Source organism: Diorhabda carinulata, chromosome 1, assembly GCF_026250575.1.
Source record: "Diorhabda carinulata isolate Delta chromosome 1, icDioCari1.1, whole genome shotgun sequence".
NCBI lineage: Eukaryota > Metazoa > Arthropoda > Insecta > Coleoptera > Chrysomelidae > Diorhabda > Diorhabda carinulata.
Window position 1 is genome coordinate 3,826,944 of NC_079460.1, and position 22,585 is coordinate 3,849,528.

Genomic DNA, 22,585 nt, shown 5'->3' on the forward strand with positions numbered 1-22,585 from the left:
AATTGCTAACAAATGACTTTGACATTATGAAGGTTAACGAGGTTATGTATATGTTGATTGTTTTTCTATTATAAACTGTTTAGAAGAAGCTGTTAGAAAAATAAGTATATATTCGTATTTAATTTTGATAATTAATATTAATTGGTATTAATTTTAAGTTATTAGTTTCATGAATTGGTAATTAAAACAAAAATTTCTATAAGCTTCAAATTTCTCATCTATCTGAGCTCTCAAATTCGTTTTTGTACAAAGTTAAATTCAAGATTACCTAAATAATTGATTTTTGTTCAATTTGTTGTTACTTCTTTGTATTTATTATTAAATAAATGGAAATACTATATCATCTATTCACATTAGTATGCTTTTAGCTTTACAGTGTAGAACATGCTGAAACATATTATGAAATATGCTATTCCTCCACGGTAAGTAACATATATAGTATTATCCACATATTATAAAAATTTTTCGTAGCTTATATTCTACAACAGTTGATAAACAAGAAATGGAACATTTCAAAAAATACGTTAACATGTGGTGGAATGAATTCGGTGCTATGAAACCTCTGCATGCTATGAACAAAATCAGAGTACCATGGATTAGAGAATCTCTCCTGATTAGCAAAGAAATTAAGAATCCTGCATTACCTCTAGCAGGATGCACTATTTTGGATGTTGGTTGTGGAGGTATGAGAATAGAAATTACTTTATTAAACATATTGTAAACTCTGAAAATTTCAGGTGGAATTTTATCTGAACCATTAGCGAAAATCGGTGCAGAGGTAACCGGATTAGACGCCAATGTAGACCTCATCAATTCGGCTAAATCTCACGCTCAGCTCTTTAATACAAAAGTAAATTACATTGTATCAACTATTGAGCAACATGCTGAAGAAGCTTGCGAAAAATATGACGCAGTCGTGGCTTCAGAAGTCATTGAACACATTACAAATAAATCTTCATTTATTGAAGCATGTTTGAAATGTTTAAAACCAAACGGAAAAATTTTCATAACAACCCCTAGTAAAACATGGCAATCGAATGTATTTGGGATAATTGTAGCTGAAGACATTTTAGGAGTAATGCCACAAGGTACCCATCAGTATGAAAAATTTATATCTCCTACCGCCTTGCAGAGATTATTGGAAGATAGTGAGTATTCTAAAGTTTAATTTCAGATACTTCTAGTGACAACTAAACATATTTGTTTCAGATAATTGTAGAACTGAAATGATTCATGGTTTATTGTACAATCCTGTGGGAAACTGTTGGCACTGGTGTTCAGATACGACATTTTTATTTGCCCTAAATGCTGTTAAATTATCAAAGAATTAATGTTTGTTAATTTGATTCCATATTTATGATTAGATTTGTATATTAAATTATTTGTTTTAAATTTAAACTACATCAGTATAAATAAATTTGAATACCAAAGAAATTTTCACTATTTTATTTGTGATTATAATTAAAATCTATGCCGAAATGAAAATAGATTTTCTTTAATCAATTTTTCACATTAATTTCAAAAATGCAATTTGTTTTTTTTTTCTATCAAGTCTGGTTAACTCATAAATCGATAATTTCTAATGTGAGGATTAATTCCTGGCCACTTAATAATCAGACACACACACAAATTGTGGCCTAAACGACAAAATTTTGTACTTGGTATGAAAAACATCCTACATGAACTGTTGATTGACCCTGAAAAGATTTTGCTACCACTGCTGGACATAGAGCAATTTGTGACCCCTTTATCAAAACAAGGTGCCTGCTTCAAGTATATTTCAGAAAAATTTGGAAGACACAAAGTATAAAACTAGCTTGGATGAGCTTTAAAGAAGTTCTTCGGGGCAACAATAAAGATCCAGAGTACAATGGTACGCCATTATAAAAATCTTGGATGCAGCAACATAAGCCTGTAGATGCATTTCCTACATTCCTATTTTGACTATTTCCCTGATAACCTAGGCGATTACAGCCAAGAGCAAGGTGAAAGGTTCCACCAAGACATAAAAGAAATGGAAAAGCGGTACCAAGGTATGTGGAATAAAAATATGATGGCTTACTACTTCTGGTATCTCAAGAGAGATTGCCAAGACACCCAAGAGATCTACAGGAAACCAAAAAAAACCGAAGTTCTGAAGCTCAAATGGAATACTACTTCAGACTTTTTTTCATTTTGACATAAAATAAATTGAGAAACGACACCAAGGTAGGTGGAATGAAAATATGATGTCTGACTACTACTGGAAACTCAAGAGGGATTGACAGGATACCCAAGATATCTGCAGGAAATCAAAAAAACCAAAGTTCGAAAGCTAAAATGAAATACTACTTAGATTTTTTTATTGACATAGTTTTCTTTTTTCCAAAAACTTTTCAACCTAAATCATTTATAAACTATAATGAAATAAAGTTGGAGTTTGAATTTCAATATTTTCATCACAAAAACTTTAAAACTGAATAATGCCCCTCCGTGCATTATTCAGTTCATCACAATTTTTGCTATGATGGAAAAAAAGGAAATCTGATAAATTTTTTGATATCACAAAGCCAGCTGTTCCTAAATTTTTTCCTCATAGACCTGTTTCTTTCCACTGGAACCCCAAAATTTGTCAAAAAATGTGATCAGATTTGCTTAGACTTCTGGAAATTCGCTTGTACCCCTTATGGTAATCAATGCACTACATCATCACTCACAATTACACTGTCTGGTCATTCAAGCCTCATTAGGTCTATACATTTATTTTCAATTCATATAAATTGGAATACATGAATATTTGAAAAAATTTGGTATGAGACACAAGGTCCATCTATGTTTGCCTTTGCAGGTGTCTCTATCCATCTCTGCCGAGCCCGCCTTGCGAGTAGATCGTTGAGACATGATAGCAACACTTTTATCTACACTAAGGATGAGTTCTGGGTCCATCGATGAGTTCACCGATCACAGTCTGGCGAGTGAGTCCGCCTTTTGGTTGCCGGAGTGACCAGGCGCTCAAACAAGCTGGATCTTGCAACCATCACTCACCAACAGCGCATACCTCGGCTTGAAAGGGGGTAGCCTGATCCCCAAACGAAAAAGTGACTAAGAGTAATACCCCATCACTAGGATATAAACTATCAACGAAAACTCATGTCCCTTCTGAAGCTACTTCTGCTAAAGAACTTTGTCATTGATCTATAACGAGACTTACCTCTATTACATTGTTTAATTTTGGCACTAAAGTTGCACAAAGTTTTGATATAATTATAGATATAGTCGAATCAGATTCCGTGAACAGGTACATTAATGAACTATATGAATCGTCACTACCCAAAAACCAGTTATCATTAATCTCACTGATGCAGGGATAGTTTCGATAGTTCGTGTCTTGTTTTGATATTATGGAGGTAATTCAGTAAATAAAGGGTGAAAATCAGTAAAACTGATTCGACCAAGCTACACCGAGGATGGCCTTTTCGGCCGTTATGGTTTGTATTGCAGCTTTGCTATCTGAGCAGATTGAGCATCACCCGTCTACATTCCATAACAGCGAATACATCGACTTGCAAGATAGTGGCGTGTTCCCAAAGGTAAAAAAAATCGCAGAAGCCTGCTTTGGGCAAGCCATTCATCTTGGAGCCATCTGTATATCGGGTGACTCTATTATATAGTATAGCGGCCTTGGAGTCACCATTCCACTGCTCCCGCTCAGGGATATCTGCCTCCGTATCCTTTGGTTGCTGCCCACCTGAGGACCAGATTTTTGCAAGGCCGCAATCTGACTTTGCCAGTTAAACTCAAATCTCAACTTTGTAAAAAACTATTTATTAAGCAAAAAATGGTACGGTAATATGCTCAAGAAAGTTTAAAATACAAGGTACCTCGATACAACGTCCATCTTTGTATTGCTTATTGCATGAACGGAGTTTTTCGGAGGAGTGCGGGGGTAGGTATGTCAATCGGTAGCCTGGCTCTAAAGAATTTAGTCGCCATAGAGCGGACCGTGCGTTGTGCGTGCGTAAGTTTTACAAAAACGGTAATTTGGTGAATGTAACGCGTACTCGCAATGTTGGTCACTTAAAGGATGCGTCAGGTGTTCGACTGATTGGAAAATGGGCCGAAAAGTTTGAATATCAACACTGAATAAACCAAAATCTAGTCTTCTAGAACTGTCGAAAACGTAGACAGTGTTACTCGATCTAGAGTTTTCGTTATAGACCTGCCACTTCATCTTATGAATTCATTAAAACTCCAGTTTCGTTACTTAAACGTCATCTAACTACTTTCTACAAGAGTAAATTTAGTGAAATTGGTGGTGATATTATCCTTCATATTCGCTTTTATACAGCTGTCAGGTTGGAGTTTAACCACTCCCAAATGACTCAACCTGTGCACCAATATCAGGACAACTAGAAATTCAGTTGAGGACTACAAATATAGATGAGTCCCAGTCTGATATTTAATATAAAGAAATTTGAGTTGTTTCTAATTTATTACTTTTTACTCATTCTGCTCTTTTGGATACGCAGTTGATTTTTTTTTATAAATTTACTTATTCCTGAAAATTTTTTTTATTTTTCACAGCAATAAATATTATTTTGAAGAATCTTATTCGGGAATAGTTTGTTTAGTTTTTATTAATTTACCACTTCCTGAGGAAGAATCATCTGCTGGGGAAGTGAGGTTATACTCACAATTACACTGCCTGTCACTTTCGAGTCGGTTGGTATTCGATTTAAATATTTGAATAAAATTGTAAATAAAATCATTTTTTTAACTAAAAATGCATTTATATTTGATATAAATAAATTTAGATAAATGAACATAGGAAAAATCTCAATATTTGAAAAAAATTACAAACTAAAAAGTGAAAAACTGAAAACTTTTACTGCAACCACACCAACACTAACAATTACACTTTTAAAACTTCAACATATTCATATACGACTCGAAATACCACATAGTTTAATTGTGAGTGTTGGTTTCATGCTAATAAACAGTGTGTTCAGTATGAATATCACCATCCTAGCTATGATGACAAAAAATAAACTTCGGTACCTTGGATATTTTTTTAACCAGGACGTTTACAACAAATTCAGTTCAATCCTTTCGTTACATTCCATTTTTTCTTTTTTAGGAGCATACTCGCTTATATCTAGCTGTAAGGCTATTGGTTCGATGTCCATTTAGGATTAAATCTTCCAAAGAGCATTTCCCAATTTCTTCTAAAACATTTCTTTTTATATTTTTTTCCTTTTTGCAATATTCGGTTGGTCTTTTGCTAGAAGTGTACTTCATTCATTTATTCACCATAAAACCGGTAAATGAAATTTATTTGGAGGATCACAACCGTGTCTAAAACACAGTTTGATTTTTTCCCATCTAGTGTACCATTAGAGAATGCGTGCTCGTTTTGGAGCCAAAAACCATGGAAATACATAATTCCTAAGGACAAAGCCATAGAAAGTATTTACAAAAAAGAGTGTAGGCTTCTCCTTGGAAATCCAGTTAATTATGTCTGGAAATAAACCTTATAATGATATAGAACAAAAAATTTTATAAAAAACTCAAAATTCAGATACATTTATGATATAAAGGGGAACCTTCTAGTATAAACATTTAACGATACTTATAACTTTAGTCGTCTTGCTCTATAGTTTTGGTAGTCATAGTTTTGTTATTGAATAGATCCATAGTGATTGCACTAAGAAATACTGGAATGGATTTCTGATGGCGCAAATGGAGATTGATCATACTCTCTAAATTTGCACTGAACTCGTTTTCAAGCAGATTCAAATCACCGTTTTTATCTACTTGGAAGCACAATAAATCGTCTGGACGTTCCGCATACATGCTCCTCAATTTGTACAAGGAATTTTGAGTCCTGTCGATTTTGTAACCGAGAAGCATATAAATAACATTTCTGAACTCTTGCATCTGAGATTTGAAATAATCCTTCAACAGCTGACTCTTATTCTCCAGAGATTTCACCTGCTCTTTTAATTCGGTTATTTCTTTTCCACTTAGAGTTATATCTCCGAGTTTACTCTGTTCAATTCCTGCCTCCATATTTTTAATTTTCCTTTTCAGTTTTTCTATTTCACTTTGTAATTTTTCAATGTACTTTTCTCTCTGAGAAAGGGATTCGGCGAGAGGGTTGTTCACTTGATGGATGACTTTATTTTTTTGTGTTGCATTTTCGTGTCTCGATGTGGATTCCAATTGGATCTCCAGTTCATCTCTCCTCATGCGTAATTTGTCGTTTTCTAATCTCAAATGTTGTACTTCATCTTTCAATTTCGATAATTGTTCTACACGATCTGAAATCAAGAAAATTTATGTTACAAAAAGTTACGTTCCAGATACAAATTATATGTGGAGACGTTTCTACAGTATATCCTTTTTTTAGGGATGTTTGAAAAAAAAAATAATAATTCGTTGGGTATATTTTGGATAGGATAAGGGAAATTTTTATATAGGAAGGTCGTTTGCAATTTGCCCTGATATAGGAGTGGCTCCTCTGCAGGGTTGGGGTTGTGGTAATAAATTTGTTATGGCGCTGTTTCAGGCAGAAAAAAGAGAAAAAATGGACGACCAAACGTTGCTTTATGAAGAAAAAGTTCCAGTCTAAAAAAATGGTTATTTCCAGTTTGAGAATATATTTTGTAATTCTTTTCGTTTTTTTATAAATTTCTTTGTTTATTATTGTCGGCAATTTGGCTGGCGAACCAATTCACCAGGTTACAGGAAAATCACAGAAAACTTGCAAGGTCTGTTGGAATTGGCCCTGATATAGAAGTTGCTCCTCTGCAGAGCTCGGGTTGTGGTGATAAGTTTGTGATTGTGCTGCTTCAGGCAGAAAAAAGAAAAAAAATGGATGACCAAATGTTGCTTTAAGAAGAAGAAAAGAAAGTTCCAGCCTAAAAAAATTGTGCTTTCCAGTTTGAAAATATATTTTGTAATTCTTTTCATTTTTTTATCAATTTCTTTATTTATTGTTATTATCGGCCATTTGGCTGGTGAACCAATTCACCAGGTTACAGGAAAATCATAGAAAAACTGCAATAATAATGTTTTTGATACTAGTAGTTTGTTTATTCTCACTATTTAATAAATTTCGTCGCTTTCCACCTCTTTCTTGAAATGCGATAATGTCCTGCTAGAACCTCTGTTAAAATTCAGACTTACTTCGACTAACGCCTTGTTCCTGTCTCTTTGAGTTCACCTTTCTTAGTTGTACTATGTCCCATAGCACAATAATTCTTTTATTCCCCATTTCTTCCAATATTGTAACTGTTTTGATTTCACAAAAAGTATTTGTTCTCCGGAAAGGTGTTTAAGTTCCAGTTTTTACTAGTTATATCATTTTCTTCTACTCCAAGTACCCACAAAACTGTGACTATTATTTTTTTTAAACTAATGCACCCCAGGGTCTCATAACATAGGGGAATGTTTCCATCAAGAAAATGTGATTTTATGGTAAAAACTTTTCCAATGGGCAGCTTATCCTGCCATACTCTTCGGATATCTACCGATTTCAGTATAATTAAGTTTACTTATATTTTCTTGGCTGTTTTGCTCCTAAATTCTGCAGTACTTTGCATTCAGTAAGTGGTTAAACCAATTCTAACTTATATTCATTGCTTTCGACCATTTTCTTGAGATGTGATAATTTCCTCCTGTTAAAATGAAAACTCACTTTGAATAACGCATTCTTTCTTCCTCTTCGAATTCACTTTTCTTAGTCCTATTATCTCCCATAGTACAATAATTATCTTTGTTTTCTATTTTTTCCAATATTGTATCTGTTTTGATTCCAAAAAAATATTTGGTCTCCGGAAAGGTGTTTAGCCTCCAGTTTTTACTAGTTATATAATTTTCTTCTGCTTAATTACCCTTAAAGCGGTAACTATTATTCTTATCTAATCATTACAGAAGAAATCAGCTATTAATAGCTTGAATTTACATTTGGGATATATTTGGGGTTTATTGTCAAATAATTTAATGACATTTTTTCTGTCTAGTTATGGTGTTTTAATACCACTAATTCATCCTTCATTCCATATTTAACTAGTAAATTTCCTCTCTAATCATTCCGTTTCTCATCCTTTCTGATACACTTTCTATTTTTATATAGAGTAGCCTGAGATACAGAATGACTTCCATAATGAGTTTAAAATATGGTTCCATTATTACTTTTATACATATGCCTATAAGCCTCTTGCTGTTTTCCTAGAAAAAGATGTAATATTACAACTTACCTCCATGAGGTTGAGCTGATTCCAAATCTATCTCCAATTTAGTAACCAAATCCCTATACTCCATCACATTCTTCTCAAGAGTTTCAATGCGTTTCTTTTGTGACTGTATCTGGTTTATTGCATTGCTGGTACCAACTGATAGAGGGTTCATAGTCAGATCTTTTTCGTAGGAATCCAACTGTAATCTATAGCTATCTCTTTCTCTGGTCACTAACATTAGTCTCTTCTCCAAACGGTGGATGAGTTTTTGTCTTTGAGCTGCTGTTTGTTTCAAATCAACCAATAGTTGTGAGTTCTTTTCTATTTCAGATCCTGCCACTCTCGCTTCCTGAAAATAAATAACTGATATTGCTAGAACATCTATTTTATTATGATTGAACCAAATTATCAATATTACATGTTGCAACATTGAGAAAATTATGATACTGGATATATATATATATATATATATATATATATATATATATATATATATATATAAATAATAATAATAAATATATATAAAAATAATCCGGGGAATCTAGGAAAATTCACCCAATATGTTAAGTACCTAGGGATTAAAATGGAGAAAAGAGCAAATTGAATTACCACATTATCTATGAAAAAAAAAATTACAATCAAAATAAAACAATTAAACGAACATAGGAAACAGAAGAGTTGATTTGTTCTACAACTTTTCTATGATTGCAAAAATTAAAACTCTGGAAATAAGATGATAATCCAAAGCAGAAAGAAGCATCCTGGAAAAGAATCTTCAAATGAATGACTAAGAAAATAACATCCATCCGATTAAGCTCCAATTTAAAAAAATATTAAAAATTTGATATTTAATCAATAAATCAATTTAATCAATAAATAACTTTATCTTCTGTAAAGGGTGTCAATTTGAAAACATACCACCCTGAATATTTTTGTTTAGAAATTTAAAAACATGAATAGCGAAATCAAACCCTTCTACATTTGATATTTCGAGGTTATTATTCTTCTCCACTAGAAGGTTGATGTATTTGATGTGTCAGTGACCTATCAGAAAACCGACCACCAGATTCATGTCGTTTATTGACATCTTTAGAAGCTCTTCATACTTCTTAGATGATATGGTTATGATTCTTTTGGATTACTATAGGCCTGGAGTGTTTCTCCAGTGAGACTCTATCTCATGAGGTCACAATAGGACTCTATTATGGAAGAACTTTTTGACAAATCGTATAGAACACATGTGGAATGCATTAGAAGAAGAGGCAGTGACTGCTGCAAATACAAATATTTTCAAGAACAAATTTGATGCTGGACACTCACTCAGTTACAAACAATCAAATTGTGCACTACTTTTAGTAGACTAAAAAGTGTGAGCAGTATTCTGAAAAACTTTCATTTTTAAATTTATAAAACAATAGCTTCATCGTTTTTTTTAACCGCCTACTATAGTCAAACAATAATAATAATGAAGTAATTATTCCTTTTTGGTATGACTGTCTGCTTCCGCGTTGCACTGTATACCCTGGTGGCTTGAAAGTCACATTAGAGTTACTTTTATAGTGTTTGTTCACACTCCCATGCACTTAATAGCGTTCAGGGCTTTCAAGGCCGCTTGACTAAAGGAGAGAATGTAAATATGCTTCTTCCTGAGCCCAGACGTTTATTGCTACCCAGTCTCCATGAAAAATGGTGAGTGATGTTTCTAGTTGTATTAAGACCCTTGCATTTTGGTCCAGAAAAACTCAAGCTCCTTAAGTTAGCTTTGAACAATCTGTATACCAGAAAGATGCGTTTCAAGCATGGAGAAGATGTTTTATTGGTGGTCATGGATTAAAGTTTAATGGAAATTAATATAAAAAATAATTAAACTAGTTTAAATCAGAAATATTGTTTTATTTTGTTGTAGTGCCAGGAATAGGCAGAAGGATCTTGGTCTATAATATAATAGAATCAATTCCTTAAAGAAATTGATAATAATATTATTTATAATATAATATTTATTATTTAAGGTAAGTAAATAAATATTTGTACTCACATAAGTGATAGCTTTCACCTGGGATTCTAATTCAACTTTTTCGGCGGTCAAAGTTAGTTCCTGTTGTTGTAATCGTTCGACAATTTTTCTAAGGAGATGGGGTAATGTCGAATCCGGTTGCGTTGACTCACATATACCTCTTGCAACTGCTCTCCATTCGCTCAATTCCATAGATTTCTTTGTTTCTTGAAGCTAAAAAAAAATTATGAAAAATAAGCTGAATATTTATATTGTTAATTCACCTGTAAATCTGCATACTTCTTTTCATAACCCTTGCATTTAGCCAGTCTATTTTTCAAATCGAAAACCTCCTCTTCGAGTATCAACTTATTTTTAACTTGTTCTTTCAATTTATTTGTATCTTCTCTTAGTTGCGCATTTTCCTTCTCGAGTTCTGCGTATCTTTGTAATTTTTGAGATTGGGTCTAAAAAATATAAAAAAAAATTAATTTAAAAATGATAATTGTATTTGTATATACCTTTCCCTGTTCTTGAAATTCTCGATAACTCTCTTTTGCATATTCCAATTCTTTTATATACAACCTTGCTTTTAACAATTCTTGTTCTTTTAGCTCCAGATCTCTTTGTATGGCATTATCCTCACTTATTCTTTTACCTGAAAATTTTCTACTTGTATAAAAAATATTGAGTATGTAATGAAAAAAAAAATACCCAATTCTTCTACTAATTTTTTCTGGGCTTCAGCATCCTCTTCTGCTGCTTCCAACATAGTTTCCAACTCTTGAATCCTTCTTTCCAAACCAGGAATAACTCCCTTCTCTACACATTCCATGCTTTTGTTTGCTTCTTTCATTTCAATTAAACTTTTTTCGAGCATGTCTGTACTGTGATTTGTGTTGATTTTTAATAATTCATACTTATTATTTACCTACAGCGAGAAGAGTTCGAATTGGTATCACCCCAATGGAATATAAATAAAATTGCCTAATCAATTTAAAATAAAATTTCAGTATTTCTAAAGTCAATGCAACTAGCGATAATTTTAATTCCATTAATAGACGCTATGTCACAGGAACACAATAACCTCAATCTGCTATCTGAGCAGATTGAGGTATCATACAAATCATAACGGTCGAAAAGGTGTGCTCTAAGCTAATGCTTGAGTGCAAGAAAGATAGGTGCAGCTAAAAGCATTTCCATCGTGTCACAACGGTCTACTTGCAATGCGGGCTCGGCAGATATGGATAGAGACACCTGGCATGAGACAAGCAAATGCACATATAGATGTACCTTCTGCATCTCACACCAAACAAATGCTCCAACTAAATAGGCTCGAAAAACGACTAATGACCGGACTTTTAACAGGAAAAGGTCATCGGACAATCTGGAGTACTGCTAGTGCATGGTTTGAATAACAGAGCATGGTTTAAACACTTGAGCAAGGCTCACAGCCTAATGACATCAAAAGGTTTAAGCCAAAGCACCTGATCGGATTCTCAAAGGACATCGTGCTCTGGTAACCTCAAGTGGGGTACTACGAGATTATCTGAAGGGGTATGAGGTGCTGAAGGGTCCTTGTCAATGCTACTATAGGAAATTAAAATTAGCTGACATGCAAAACTCAATTTACTGTAAATTTTATTACTAAACAGTTAGGAAAAAAGTTTTTGCCCAGCAAGAACCAAAGAGATTCAACAGTTTTTCTTGCCAGGAAAATGTATTGGGTCTAACATGTTAACAAGAAGATAGAGATTTGAATTGATTTGTTCTCTTTTCTTTGTATATTTATAGAGTTTTTGTTGATAAATCGCCTTGATTGAAAATTAGATTTTAAAACATTCAGAAGAGTCCTAAAACCAAAACAATTTGGCAACAAAAAGATATGAAAGGGGTCTAAGAAATAAGATTCTAAAGAAATCTATGATAATGTCTATATTTTGTATATTCCTTTAGCAAATCGTGACCAATTTATCAATTTTCTGAATTACACACCTGGTAGCTTTGTTTTTAAAACTTCCTAATCAAAATAATACTGGTAATTCTTTCAAGTTTATTATCAGTGAATATCTACAAGCCCACGTGTAAATTATAGATATTTTTTGTCTTATGTTTTGAACTGAACTGTTTAATATGTATACACGATGTTTCAAGAATATTGAATTACAAAAAATACATTTGTCACCCCCATATTCAACTAAAATTTGCTTTATCAACTTTTTTCACAAACACTTTTCATTTGCCTCAACATTTTCTTGTTGATATTTTTATTTACACATGAATTTTTTTAAATTTCAAAAAATTGTAAAATTGTAAAATATTGTAGGTCCCATGCCAAAACCATGAATGTGCAAAATTAGTTTTGAGATAATTGCATTCAAAGTTTGTAACGATTGGGAAAAATAGGGATTTTGTGTGACTATTCTCTGCAATAAGTCGTATTGACCAATTTAAGTTGTCTAACAAAATTTTGGGATATATTCAGTTTTTTTTTTGAAAAACACACATTCGTGTTTTTGCTGTTGAAAGATTTTAAACAAATTTAATTTCGTTGAACAGAAAAATGAAAGCCATTAACTTTTGGCAAACTTGTTTAATAAAAGAAATAAAAAAGAAAACTCGTTTGAAATCAAAGAAACAAGGAAATAAAACATAATACTCTGCTAATTAAAAGTTACAAGAATACATTCAGTTGTAAAAAAAAACTAATCACTTTCTTCTGAGTCATTTTCCAACACATTCGGCTCTGGTAAACAGTCCCAGATTTTTACGCTACATTTCAAAGATCTGAATTAATTGTGGTAAATTTTAGGTATTGTAAGATCATTACACATTTTTTTCAAATCTTGAAACTTTGCATTGGAAATAGGCAACTCATCATTATAAGGCTTGTTTAATGCAACTTTTCTTGGTCGTCATTTTTTGAAACAATTTATCTTTTTAAAATCTTCATCTATATAACTTGTTTTAAAGAAAATTTTTGTGGGCTCATCCTTTACATAGCGAAGCCACCAAACTTTGCGCCATGGAATTGGATTCTAATTGTTGAAAGATTGTGTTCCAAATACCTTAAATCGAAAAAGTCTTGGTGAGTTAGGTTTTTGACTACAAAAGGTCGTGGCCTTGTTCTTGCACTGCGAATAATTTGTGTCCAACCTTCTGCAGAATAAACTGGAATGTATTTCGCTTTTCTTTCTATTTTCGAATGTATTGAGTCACACTCCATTCCGTGTGACCAGTTTCAAAAAATCTATGATCTATTAGATTTAGAGTAGGATGACTTGAGAGAATTTGAAGGCACATGGCAGCAAAAATAGGGTTTTTTTTATTGGCCACCACACCCATCAGACATCATTTGAACCTCTTTAATATTTTGATGTGATAGAATGTAATTGTGAATATATTAAGAGATTTCAACTGATCCTCTTTTTCCTTGAGTTTTCTCCCAAACATAACAAAGAACATCTTAGTTGCCTAAACTGTAAACTGTGAAATTGTAAATGGCTAATTTTCTTAAATAAAACATTTGACCTACTGGGCCTTTCGGTGTTGTAAGAACTGCTTGCAGATCGAAAATAAAAGATAAAACCTCTGTATTTTCCTTTGCAATTTTTTTGTCATCATCTCTGGACTTGCTAGCTAATTCTTTTTTTTTAAATGTTCTTGAAATGTTTCTTCTCCTTTTAGTCTTTCAGTTTCTGTCATTTCCTTTTGCTCTAAATACTTTTTACACTGGTTCTTTTTTGGCCGGAAGAACCCTAAATTATATTCCCTAAAAATCTGTCTATATTTTTCTAAAGAAACTGAGTTTATAATTTTTTTCTTTGTACATTGTATACATAATGGAAATATTTAAAGAGGGATCAAGGTACTGTTTTTGTGCAGAGCTTCTACAGTAATGCAATTGAACGGCGAGAAATGAGAGGATATGCTCCCTAATCAACTGCTCATCATTATTGCTTAGCTTATATATATAAATAGATAATCACGAATCTGAAAAATTCACATGAATCTAAATAATTGTTTGTAAAACCAAACACGTGAAAGCGGTACATTCAGATATTTTTAATAATTATTTGCAATGCCAAAAACACGAAATTATCAGATTAGGTCAAAACGGTCAATTTTGCACATTTATGGTTTTGGCATGGGACTGACGATACCTTAATACTCATCTTACAGTCTAACTTTTATTATAAAGTATAATTTCTTCACTTATTTAGTTCAATGTTGACTGTGCCATAAAATAATTGTACACAACATTGAAATACTTTATAGAAATATATACTAATACATAAAAAGTTCTTTAAAATATATATTGACAACTACTGACACTTACCTTTGCCAATTCATGCTTCAATTCAATTTCTCTTTTTCTAATGGTTTGAAGTTGACTTTCCAATTCCTCTATGGACTTTTTATCATACTCATTTTGGCGTTTGAGTGTCTTATTTTCTTCTTCAAACATCAACTGCATTTGTTTTCTTACAGAATGCATATGGCTTATTCTACTTTCTAAGCCTTTGATGATATTTCTGGCTTCTAATAAATCCGCCCTCATTCTCCTCACTTCTCTGGGCGAACCAACATAAGACATATCTAGATTAACGTCCAGTTTCGGCTTTTTAGCTGGTGTTCGATCGTCATAACTGCTTTCGTTCGAATTGGAACTTGACGAACGTTTGTGTGAAAAGAAAATATCAGGACCAGGTCCTGTGGATTTGAAGTCTTTAACCATATTCAAAATTGTATCATCTATGTGGTCGGTCATGATAACAGTTTTGGTATTCCAAAGTTAACCTAAAACAATAATATAGATTATACACAAACACTTGGAAGAAATTAAGATGTGTAGATCATAGAAATTCGATGTATAAATTACATACAACTTTAAAATCCAAGCTTTATAAATAATAATAATAAAAATTTTATTAAATGTATACCACTTTATAATATTTCACCAAATGTGATATACCGCAATTGACAAAAATCTTCACATATCAACTGCAAACATTAAATAAAGTAATATACTTATCAGAAGTACCAATGATCAACGCTGTAAACCAAAAATAACTAGATACACCGTTGTCATATGGTCAGTTTCACTAAGCTTTTGGAATTATCAATTCAAATCCTACTTTTAATTACAAACGCGTATTATATGGGGACTCAAACGAATAGTTTAGCAATTTTCAGGACATTAATTATACTGAATATAGCCTATTCAGCATAATGTTTGAGGAGGAAAGTAATTTAAATTTTTGTTGGCAACGCTGTAACTACTATTCATTTAGTCGTAACATTTCCCTCCTTTTGAATACCAATTCAAAATCTTGAAAAATCAATAATTTATTAAATATTATTTTTCACAACATTTGATGATAAGATTAATTTTAGGAGTATAGTATAGCTTTGTAGATATCATGAAATCAGTTTTATGAGCTGGTTTATTGTATTTTTATAAATAAGACTGATTTTCGGATTGTATTCTAAAAATTTTGACAACCTCCTGCATAATAATACAATGAATTTAGACCAATAATAAAATAGGCCGTGTACGGTCTTGCGCAGTAAATTTAGTACTGCAGCTTTAAAGATCGCCATTTTGCAAGCGTCTAGGGATTGTTTGAGAAACGCTCTCGTTGAGCCAGTGTTTTTAACACGGTAGTACGGGTGTATTTTCGTTTAAAATCGAAAAGCCGGTATGGGTGATTATCAAGTAGCACAAGTTCAACAAGATGGTCTTGGGGCCGTACAACTGGAGTTAGGAGGAAACCCAAATGCTCTAGCATTACGCCGGCCGTTTGACCCTTTGGCCCACGACTTGGAGGCAAGTTTCAGATTGACGCGTTTTGCTGATTTAAAGGGTCGAGGATGTAAGGTGCCCCAAGAAGTTCTCAATAAACTTGTAGAAGGACTCCAACAGGATTACAATTCGGCGGAACATGAACATGCTCATTTTATGCATATGGCAATTCCTCGGATTGGAATCGGCCTTGATTGTTCGGTAAGAATTCATTGTCATTACATTAATGTAATATTTACGTTACCAAATTGTTGCTTTTAAACCAATGCTTTTCAATGTTTTAATAACGTATTTCAAATAGCAATTTTTATTACTAATAGTCATTGATAACGCGTGATATCTTTCTATTGATAAGAAACGCATAATTGTTTTCATTGGTTCCTGAGAATTTATATTTATGCGATAGTTTTAAATGCATTTTTATATACCATAAAATAAAGAACCTTGAAGATAATTACTATTTTTATTTTTTATTTTATTAAAGTCAAATTGAAAACAAAAATTCAGAATGTATTTCCACTTTTAAGTGTGTAATTATGCATTTTCATAATCGTTGCCTTATTTTTAGTCATATATTATGATTAGTTATTATTATAATTGTATCCAGTAAAAACACAAAAATAGTGATATTACAAAATATGTTATAAAAATAAACTAATATATGTAAAACAAAATCAAGCAGGAAGCTTTGAAAATATTATGTTGTTTTTAATAAATTTCAAATCATAATGCTATTTTGATATGACAGTTGATGCATAAGGGTTATGATGGACAAGATACATTATAAAATTGGAAAACTATAGAATTCTAACAATATCGGAAAATGAGTGTATTATACAGCAACCTAGGAACTCTAATTATTTGAGCATCAAAATATGAAACAGTAAAAGCATATTGAATCTAGTAGACCTGTAGAAAGGGGTTTAAATATCAGGGTACATTATATGGAAAGTGATATGAAAATATTACAAATAATAATAAAGGAGACGGAACTTTACAACTTAATATGAAACATGGACACATCAAGGGAATTAGAAGTATAATGCTAGTCATAAAATAGTGAAAATTTCGCAGATGTTTTTCTCACTTTGTAAAACCATAATGTGCTTACAAAAGTAGATAAGGAACCAATTATTAATTGCCAATTGAAATCAAATCGATATTTGCAATAATTTGATATTCTAATATTAATATTTAATTCCGGACTTGCTGCATACCGGTTTAATTTTGATATGGACTTATATACTAATTATTACCTATAATTTTGTTATTCATTGTGGTTTTTTCTGTATATTGAAATTTTATTGTATTTGTATCATTATTTAGTTATTTTTATATTTGTTTTTTAGCTTTTACAAGCTTTTGTCTACAAATTGTTAATAATTTTTTGACAATAAAGCATTTCTCTCTCTCTCTCTCTCTCTCTCTGTCTCTCTCTTAAGAATTGTAAAGCTGTATTACAAGCGAAGATGATTTCACTTAAATTAAATAAATAGATGCATTTGTTGCTTTAATTTTTTATATAAATTGGAAAAAAATAAAGTAAACGTTATAGAGCATTTTTTAATGAAAATTACTCATAGAGCTAAAAAAGTTGTAAGGACATTTTTTGCTTTTTTTTTTCTTGTTTTTGTTGTCATATTATAGATACAATACTTATGTATAATACCCTATTTAGGGTCATTATTTTCTCAGTATTATTTGATTTAAAGTCTATTGAAGAAATATAGTAAATCAGTTGAAAATACTACAGCCGAAGATGTAATAAGACGACGAAGAAATAATTTACAGTTTCATACAACAGATTAATAATATAAATAATTATAAACAATTCTTATTACAATAATATTATGGCAATTCTCATGAAATCTCGAAGTTACCTATCAATAAATTTATGAAAAATATTGAAATTAAATAATCTCTTTATTTGCTCTGAAATTTGTATTAAGTAAAGTATAAGTAAAAAAATATCGTGGCATCGGCATCTAAAATTAATGAGTTTTGGCGATTTAAATGAGAGGAAATGAAGAGTGAGGTGAGGAAATGATGATTATATTTATTTTTTATGAAATTGTATTATTTAATTTTTAAATATATTTAAAATTCGACTAGGCTATACTAACTTACAAATTATCAAGTAAAACTAATATTGCAGTTTGAACATAACTGAAAGAATGTCTATATCTTACCTTAGTACTAATCAAGGCTCAATTGAAAATTATTGAAATTGGTGAGATTGTTGAGCATTGTTTTGAGCAAAGTTCAGAAAATTATAACCTATAGTATACGATAGCTCTCAAGAATCAGTTTTACATTAAATGTCTTCTCATAGATTCTAGCCTGAAATACAAATTTAGCTGATTTATTTACTTTTACCAAATAAAATCCTCCTCTGATCAGTTTTGGGGGTTGAATTTCCTGTAAAAGTTTCACTTTTATCTAAAATGAAGGAATGACAAAACAAATCATAACCTAAAAAAATCCTGTAACATAACCTTTTGTTAGCAACTAGCTTTTCGCTACGCTTTCCACCTCTAGAAACTTAAGCACATCATCTAAATTAAAATATTATAATTACCTTTTTTATTCTTCACTGTGATTGAATGATTCAATGAAATGTAATCTTCAAAAGTTTACAATGAAACCTTCTTCCAATGATTACTTGAACTTGAAGTCAATTCGCCGTTTGGAACAAGTAACACTACTACCAAGTGTCAAAAACTAATTTTTCCTAGAAAATATTCCTACTTATCGACTGTTGGTAATACTGTAAGGAAATTATTTTTCATTGGACAAGTATTTGATGTTTCATGATTTTAAATTCATAGAAATTTTGACATTTTAGACAAATCATAATTCCAAACAGATTTTTTAACTTCTTAATACAAACTTTAGACAATGTTATAATCTGGATATTGGGACGTAGTGAGTAAATTATTTTCAGAGTATTCCTCACAAATTCTCGTAAAATCCCAAAATTATTATTTTTTGGAAATAAAACAGCCTAAGTCGGATAGGTTTATTCAAAAAACTGCTAGGACAGGAGTTTCAAGATTTAGTGGGTAAAGTTTGGAATAGAAACAAAGTGAATGGACAAAATATGGAACACATTCGAATTCTCACTTTTTTCAATGATTGTATATAGCATCTTAATTCTAACACCAAGAATGCTTGTCTTGGGGGTTGTTTCGATGGAAGAGTCCACCCAAACTTTATCCTTAGTATGTTTAATCCAGCTAGTAAATTTTTCTAAGGTACTCTCGCGTCCATACAATTATTTCTGATTTTTCTAATAACAAACTATTTATTCCTCGTGGTTTGTATTGAAATCCCATTTCTTTTAAGAAATTATAAAATTTTGATTTTTTAAAATCCTTTATTTTCGTTAACTACTCTCAGAACTTTATCTGTAGGTAACTCATTTAAAAAAAATTGTGCACAATTCTTCTGATGGCGCTTCTGTCGAAATCATCAATTTAATTGTTAATTTTTTTTATTGATAGATACTTTTTTGGTTCGGCCTCTGAATAATAAGCTCTGTACTCTCGAACGATTCCGTAGACACTTAAGAAGATACTCTCGAAATATTGGCCGTTCTGGAAATAACATCATCAACAGTCTTGTCATAATTTTCTTACATTTTATTTTTATAAATATTCACAATCATGAATGAAGCTTATTAGCTCTCTTCTTAGGCGGAGTATAGCTGTCAACAACTTCATTATCAGTCTCTGCCGTCCCTGTACTACACCTGATCTAGTGGCTTCTGCAGCGATACGGTGAGCGCAAGACTAACAACGATGCCGCAACGCGTTTCGCTCGGGATATTCACGTGCTGATCACGCACTGATCATTGTTTTGGTTTACTATTTTTCTTCGATAAATAGACTTCCTTCCAAGGGATCAATTTTTTTGTCTAATGCTGTATATCTATACTTTCAAATGATTCTACTGATTGTAATGCGGACCTAGACAAGTTGTTTACTATCAAGTTCGAAGTACCACTTTTTGTAAAGATTTTCGCAATTTGATAAACAGCATTATACTAAATATCATCAGATTTGTAATAACAATGAATAGCAGAGAATCAGATTACTAATTGCGTCCAGAATCAAAAACTTGACTTAAGACACTCGGTTGGTAGGCCTCTTATAATGTGCTCATACATTTAAACATTTAATATATAGTGGAAAAGAAAAATGGGTGGGATAATTTGTAAAACCAAAAGATTTATAAAAAGATGAATTTGCTAGGAGATAACTTTGATTTGAATTTCAGGTTACTCCTCTGCGTCATGGTGGACTCTGCCTTGTACAAACGACAGATTTTTTCTATCCATTAGTTGACGATCCGTATATGATGGGAAAAATTGCTTGTGCTAATGTCTTGAGTGATCTTTATGCTATGGGAGTCACAGAATGTGATAATATGTTGATGTTACTAGGAGTCAGCACAAAGATGACAGAAAAAGAAAGAGATGTCGTAATTCCATTGATAATGAGAGGTTTTAAAGATTCTGCTTTGGAAGCTGGTACAACTGTAACTGGTGGTCAAACAGTAGTCAATCCTTGGTGTACAATTGGTGGAGTTGCTACAACAGTTTGTCAACCGAATGAATACATTGTTCCTGATAATGCAGTTGTAGGAGACGTTCTGGTATTGACGAAACCTTTAGGAACACAGGTAAAGATAAAATTAATGTCGAATTTAAAAACTGGAAATTATAATGTTGAAATTATTGCAGGTGGCAGTTAATGCACATCAATGGCTTGATCAACCTGAACGTTGGAATAGAATAAAGTTGGTTGTAAGTGAAGAGGATGTAAGAAAAGCTTATCACCGTGCAATGGATTCAATGGCTCGTCTAAATCGTATTGCCAGTAGATTGATGCATAAATACAACGCCCACGGAGCTACTGATATTACAGGATTCGGTTTACTCGGACATGCTCAAACATTGGCATCTCATCAAAAGAACGAAGTTTCGTTTGTTATTCATAATTTACCTGTTATAGCGAAAATGGCAGCAGTAGCTAAAGCTTGTGGCAATATGTTCCAATTGTTGCAAGGACATTCGGCCGAAACGTCGGGAGGACTATTGATTTGTTTGCCCCGTGAACAAGCTGCCGCATATTGCAAAGACATCGAAAAACAAGAAGGCTATCAAGCGTGGATAATCGGAATTGTCGAAAAAGGCAACAGAACGGCTCGCATTATCGATAAACCTCGAGTTATTGAAGTACCAGCTAAAGAATAATAACGTTAAATTACACACATTATTCACTAATAATATCAAGTATTTTTCAACTTTTAGCAGTATAATGATTCCCCAACAGCTTAGTAGATCTATTAAAATATTTCGTGCATTTTATTTTCATTAATAGGACCACAGCCCCGTGTTCGGGTCAGAAATATGATTTATTTGATTTTTTAACGCGCGCTCCTTGAATAAGGCGCGCCAATTTCTCATTTAATTTTAAGGATTTTAAAGTTTGTGAAAAAGTTTTTCGGTTCCATTCGACATTTAAACTTATTTTTTAGTAAAACATAGAAAGAATGTTCGATGGTATTTTGTATAATAATTTTCCAATATAATTACTTAATGAGTACTCGATGAGTTTTATTTCAATAATGGGATAATCCAAACTGATGCAACTGTAACAAAAATAATTTAACCTTCATATATCATGAAAATTATTCAATTTCTGTGAACATGATATCCATATATGATCATACAGTGTATTTTATTTGTTAAAAATGTCTAATATTCAAATTAGATAGTCATACATGATCACATGGGGTGTTTTTTTATTTGCTGAAAATGTCCAATTTTTTAATGAAACATTCATACATGATGAAAAATGTTCAATCTCCGAACTAAACTTCGATATGTGCCCATACAGGGTGTTTTATTTGTTAGAAATGCCCAATCTATTGATTAAATCCACACAAATGATTATACAAATCGTTTTATTAATTCAAAATGTCCCATCTGTTAATTAAACCCTCTCAAATCAAGATCATAGAGTGCATTTTATCAATTGGAAATGTCCAAACTGTTAGTTAGACCACCACAAATAACCACACAGTACGTTTTACTAGTTAAAAATGTCCAATTTGTTGATTAAACCACCACAAATGATCATAAAGTGCGTTTTATTAGTTCAAATGTCCAATCTTTGAATTAGACCCCCACAAATGATTGTACAGTGCGTTTTATTAATTCGAAATGTTCAATCTGTTAATTGGATCCTCACAAATGATCAAATTGTGCGTTTTATTAGTTAAAAATGTCCAATTTGTTAATTAAACCACCCCAAATGATCATACAGTGCATTTTATTAGTTCAAAATGTCCAATCTTTGAATTAGACCCTCTCAAATGATCATACAGTGCATTTTATTAATTGAAAATATCCAAACTGTTAGTTAGACCACCATAAATAATTACACAGTACGTTTTATTAGTTAAAAATGTCCAATTTGTTGATTAAACCTCCACAAATGATCATACAGTGCGTTTTATTAATTCAAAATGTCCAATCTGTTAATTAGATCTTCACAAATT

At 32.0% G+C, this 22,585-nt stretch overlaps 3 protein-coding genes across 5 annotated transcripts; 2 read left to right on the forward strand and 1 right to left on the reverse strand.

Annotated features, from left to right (window-relative positions):
• Positions 1–14: 14 nt before the first annotated feature.
• On the forward strand, positions 15–1,434 carry LOC130902306 (ubiquinone biosynthesis O-methyltransferase, mitochondrial). Of its 2 annotated transcripts, none has more exons than XM_057814357.1 (5): positions 15–104; positions 369–422; positions 472–683; positions 738–1,148; positions 1,210–1,434. In XM_057814357.1, the coding sequence occupies exons 2-5, from the start codon at positions 385–387 to the stop codon at positions 1,329–1,331; spliced, it is 783 nt and encodes a 260-aa protein (XP_057670340.1). In that variant the 5' UTR covers positions 15–104; positions 369–384; the 3' UTR covers positions 1,332–1,434. The 2 variants fall into 2 exon arrangements, with proteins under 2 accessions (XP_057670340.1, XP_057670349.1); XM_057814366.1 differs by having other exon boundaries at positions 36–177.
• Positions 1,435–4,747: 3,313 nt separating this feature from the next.
• LOC130893695 (mitotic spindle assembly checkpoint protein MAD1) lies at positions 4,748–15,267 on the reverse strand. Of its 2 annotated transcripts, none has more exons than XM_057800043.1 (8): positions 15,099–15,267; positions 14,552–15,012; positions 10,927–11,143; positions 10,734–10,870; positions 10,497–10,679; positions 10,255–10,446; positions 8,241–8,568; positions 4,748–6,299 (listed from the first exon to the last, which is right to left on the reverse strand). In XM_057800043.1, exons 2-8 carry the CDS (start codon positions 14,981–14,983, stop codon positions 5,617–5,619), a joined length of 2,172 nt encoding a protein of 723 aa, XP_057656026.1. In that variant the 5' UTR covers positions 14,984–15,012; positions 15,099–15,267; the 3' UTR covers positions 4,748–5,616. The 2 variants fall into 2 exon arrangements, with proteins under 2 accessions (XP_057656026.1, XP_057656109.1); XM_057800126.1 differs by having other exon boundaries at positions 15,156–15,248.
• A 514-nt stretch (positions 15,268–15,781) lies between these two features.
• Positions 15,782–21,627, forward strand: LOC130893815 (inactive selenide, water dikinase-like protein). The gene is made up of 3 exons (XM_057800253.1): positions 15,782–16,219; positions 20,297–20,701; positions 20,763–21,627. Exons 1-3 carry the CDS (start codon positions 15,917–15,919, stop codon positions 21,273–21,275), a joined length of 1,221 nt encoding a protein of 406 aa, XP_057656236.1. The 5' UTR covers positions 15,782–15,916; the 3' UTR covers positions 21,276–21,627.
• Positions 21,628–22,585: the final 958 nt, after the last annotated feature.

Bases quoted from the DNA above. Each gene is read 5' to 3' on its own strand.
- LOC130902306 (XM_057814357.1), top strand. From the start codon at position 385: ATGCTGAAACATATTATGAAATATGCTATTCCTCCACG. The intron at 423-471 runs GTAAGTAACATA...AATTTTTCGTAG, and splicing joins AAATATGCTATTCCTCCACG to CTTATATTCTACAACAGTTG. The intron at 1,149-1,209 runs GTGAGTATTCTA...TATTTGTTTCAG, and splicing joins GCAGAGATTATTGGAAGATA to ATAATTGTAGAACTGAAATG.
- LOC130893695 (XM_057800043.1), bottom strand. From the start codon at position 14,983: ATGACCGACCACATAGATGATACAATTTTGAATATGGTTAAAGACTTC. The intron at 10,871-10,926 runs GTATTTTTTTTT...GAAAATTTTCAG, and splicing joins AAAATTAGTAGAAGAATTGG to GTAAAAGAATAAGTGAGGAT. The intron at 8,569-10,254 runs GTGAGTACAAAT...ATTTATTTTCAG, and splicing joins AGGTGAAAGCTATCACTTAT to GAAGCGAGAGTGGCAGGATC.
- LOC130893815 (XM_057800253.1), top strand. From the start codon at position 15,917: ATGGGTGATTATCAAGTAGCACAAGTTCAACAAGATGGTCTTGGGGCC. The intron at 16,220-20,296 runs GTAAGAATTCAT...TTTGAATTTCAG, and splicing joins GAATCGGCCTTGATTGTTCG to GTTACTCCTCTGCGTCATGG. The intron at 20,702-20,762 runs GTAAAGATAAAA...AAATTATTGCAG, and splicing joins CGAAACCTTTAGGAACACAG to GTGGCAGTTAATGCACATCA.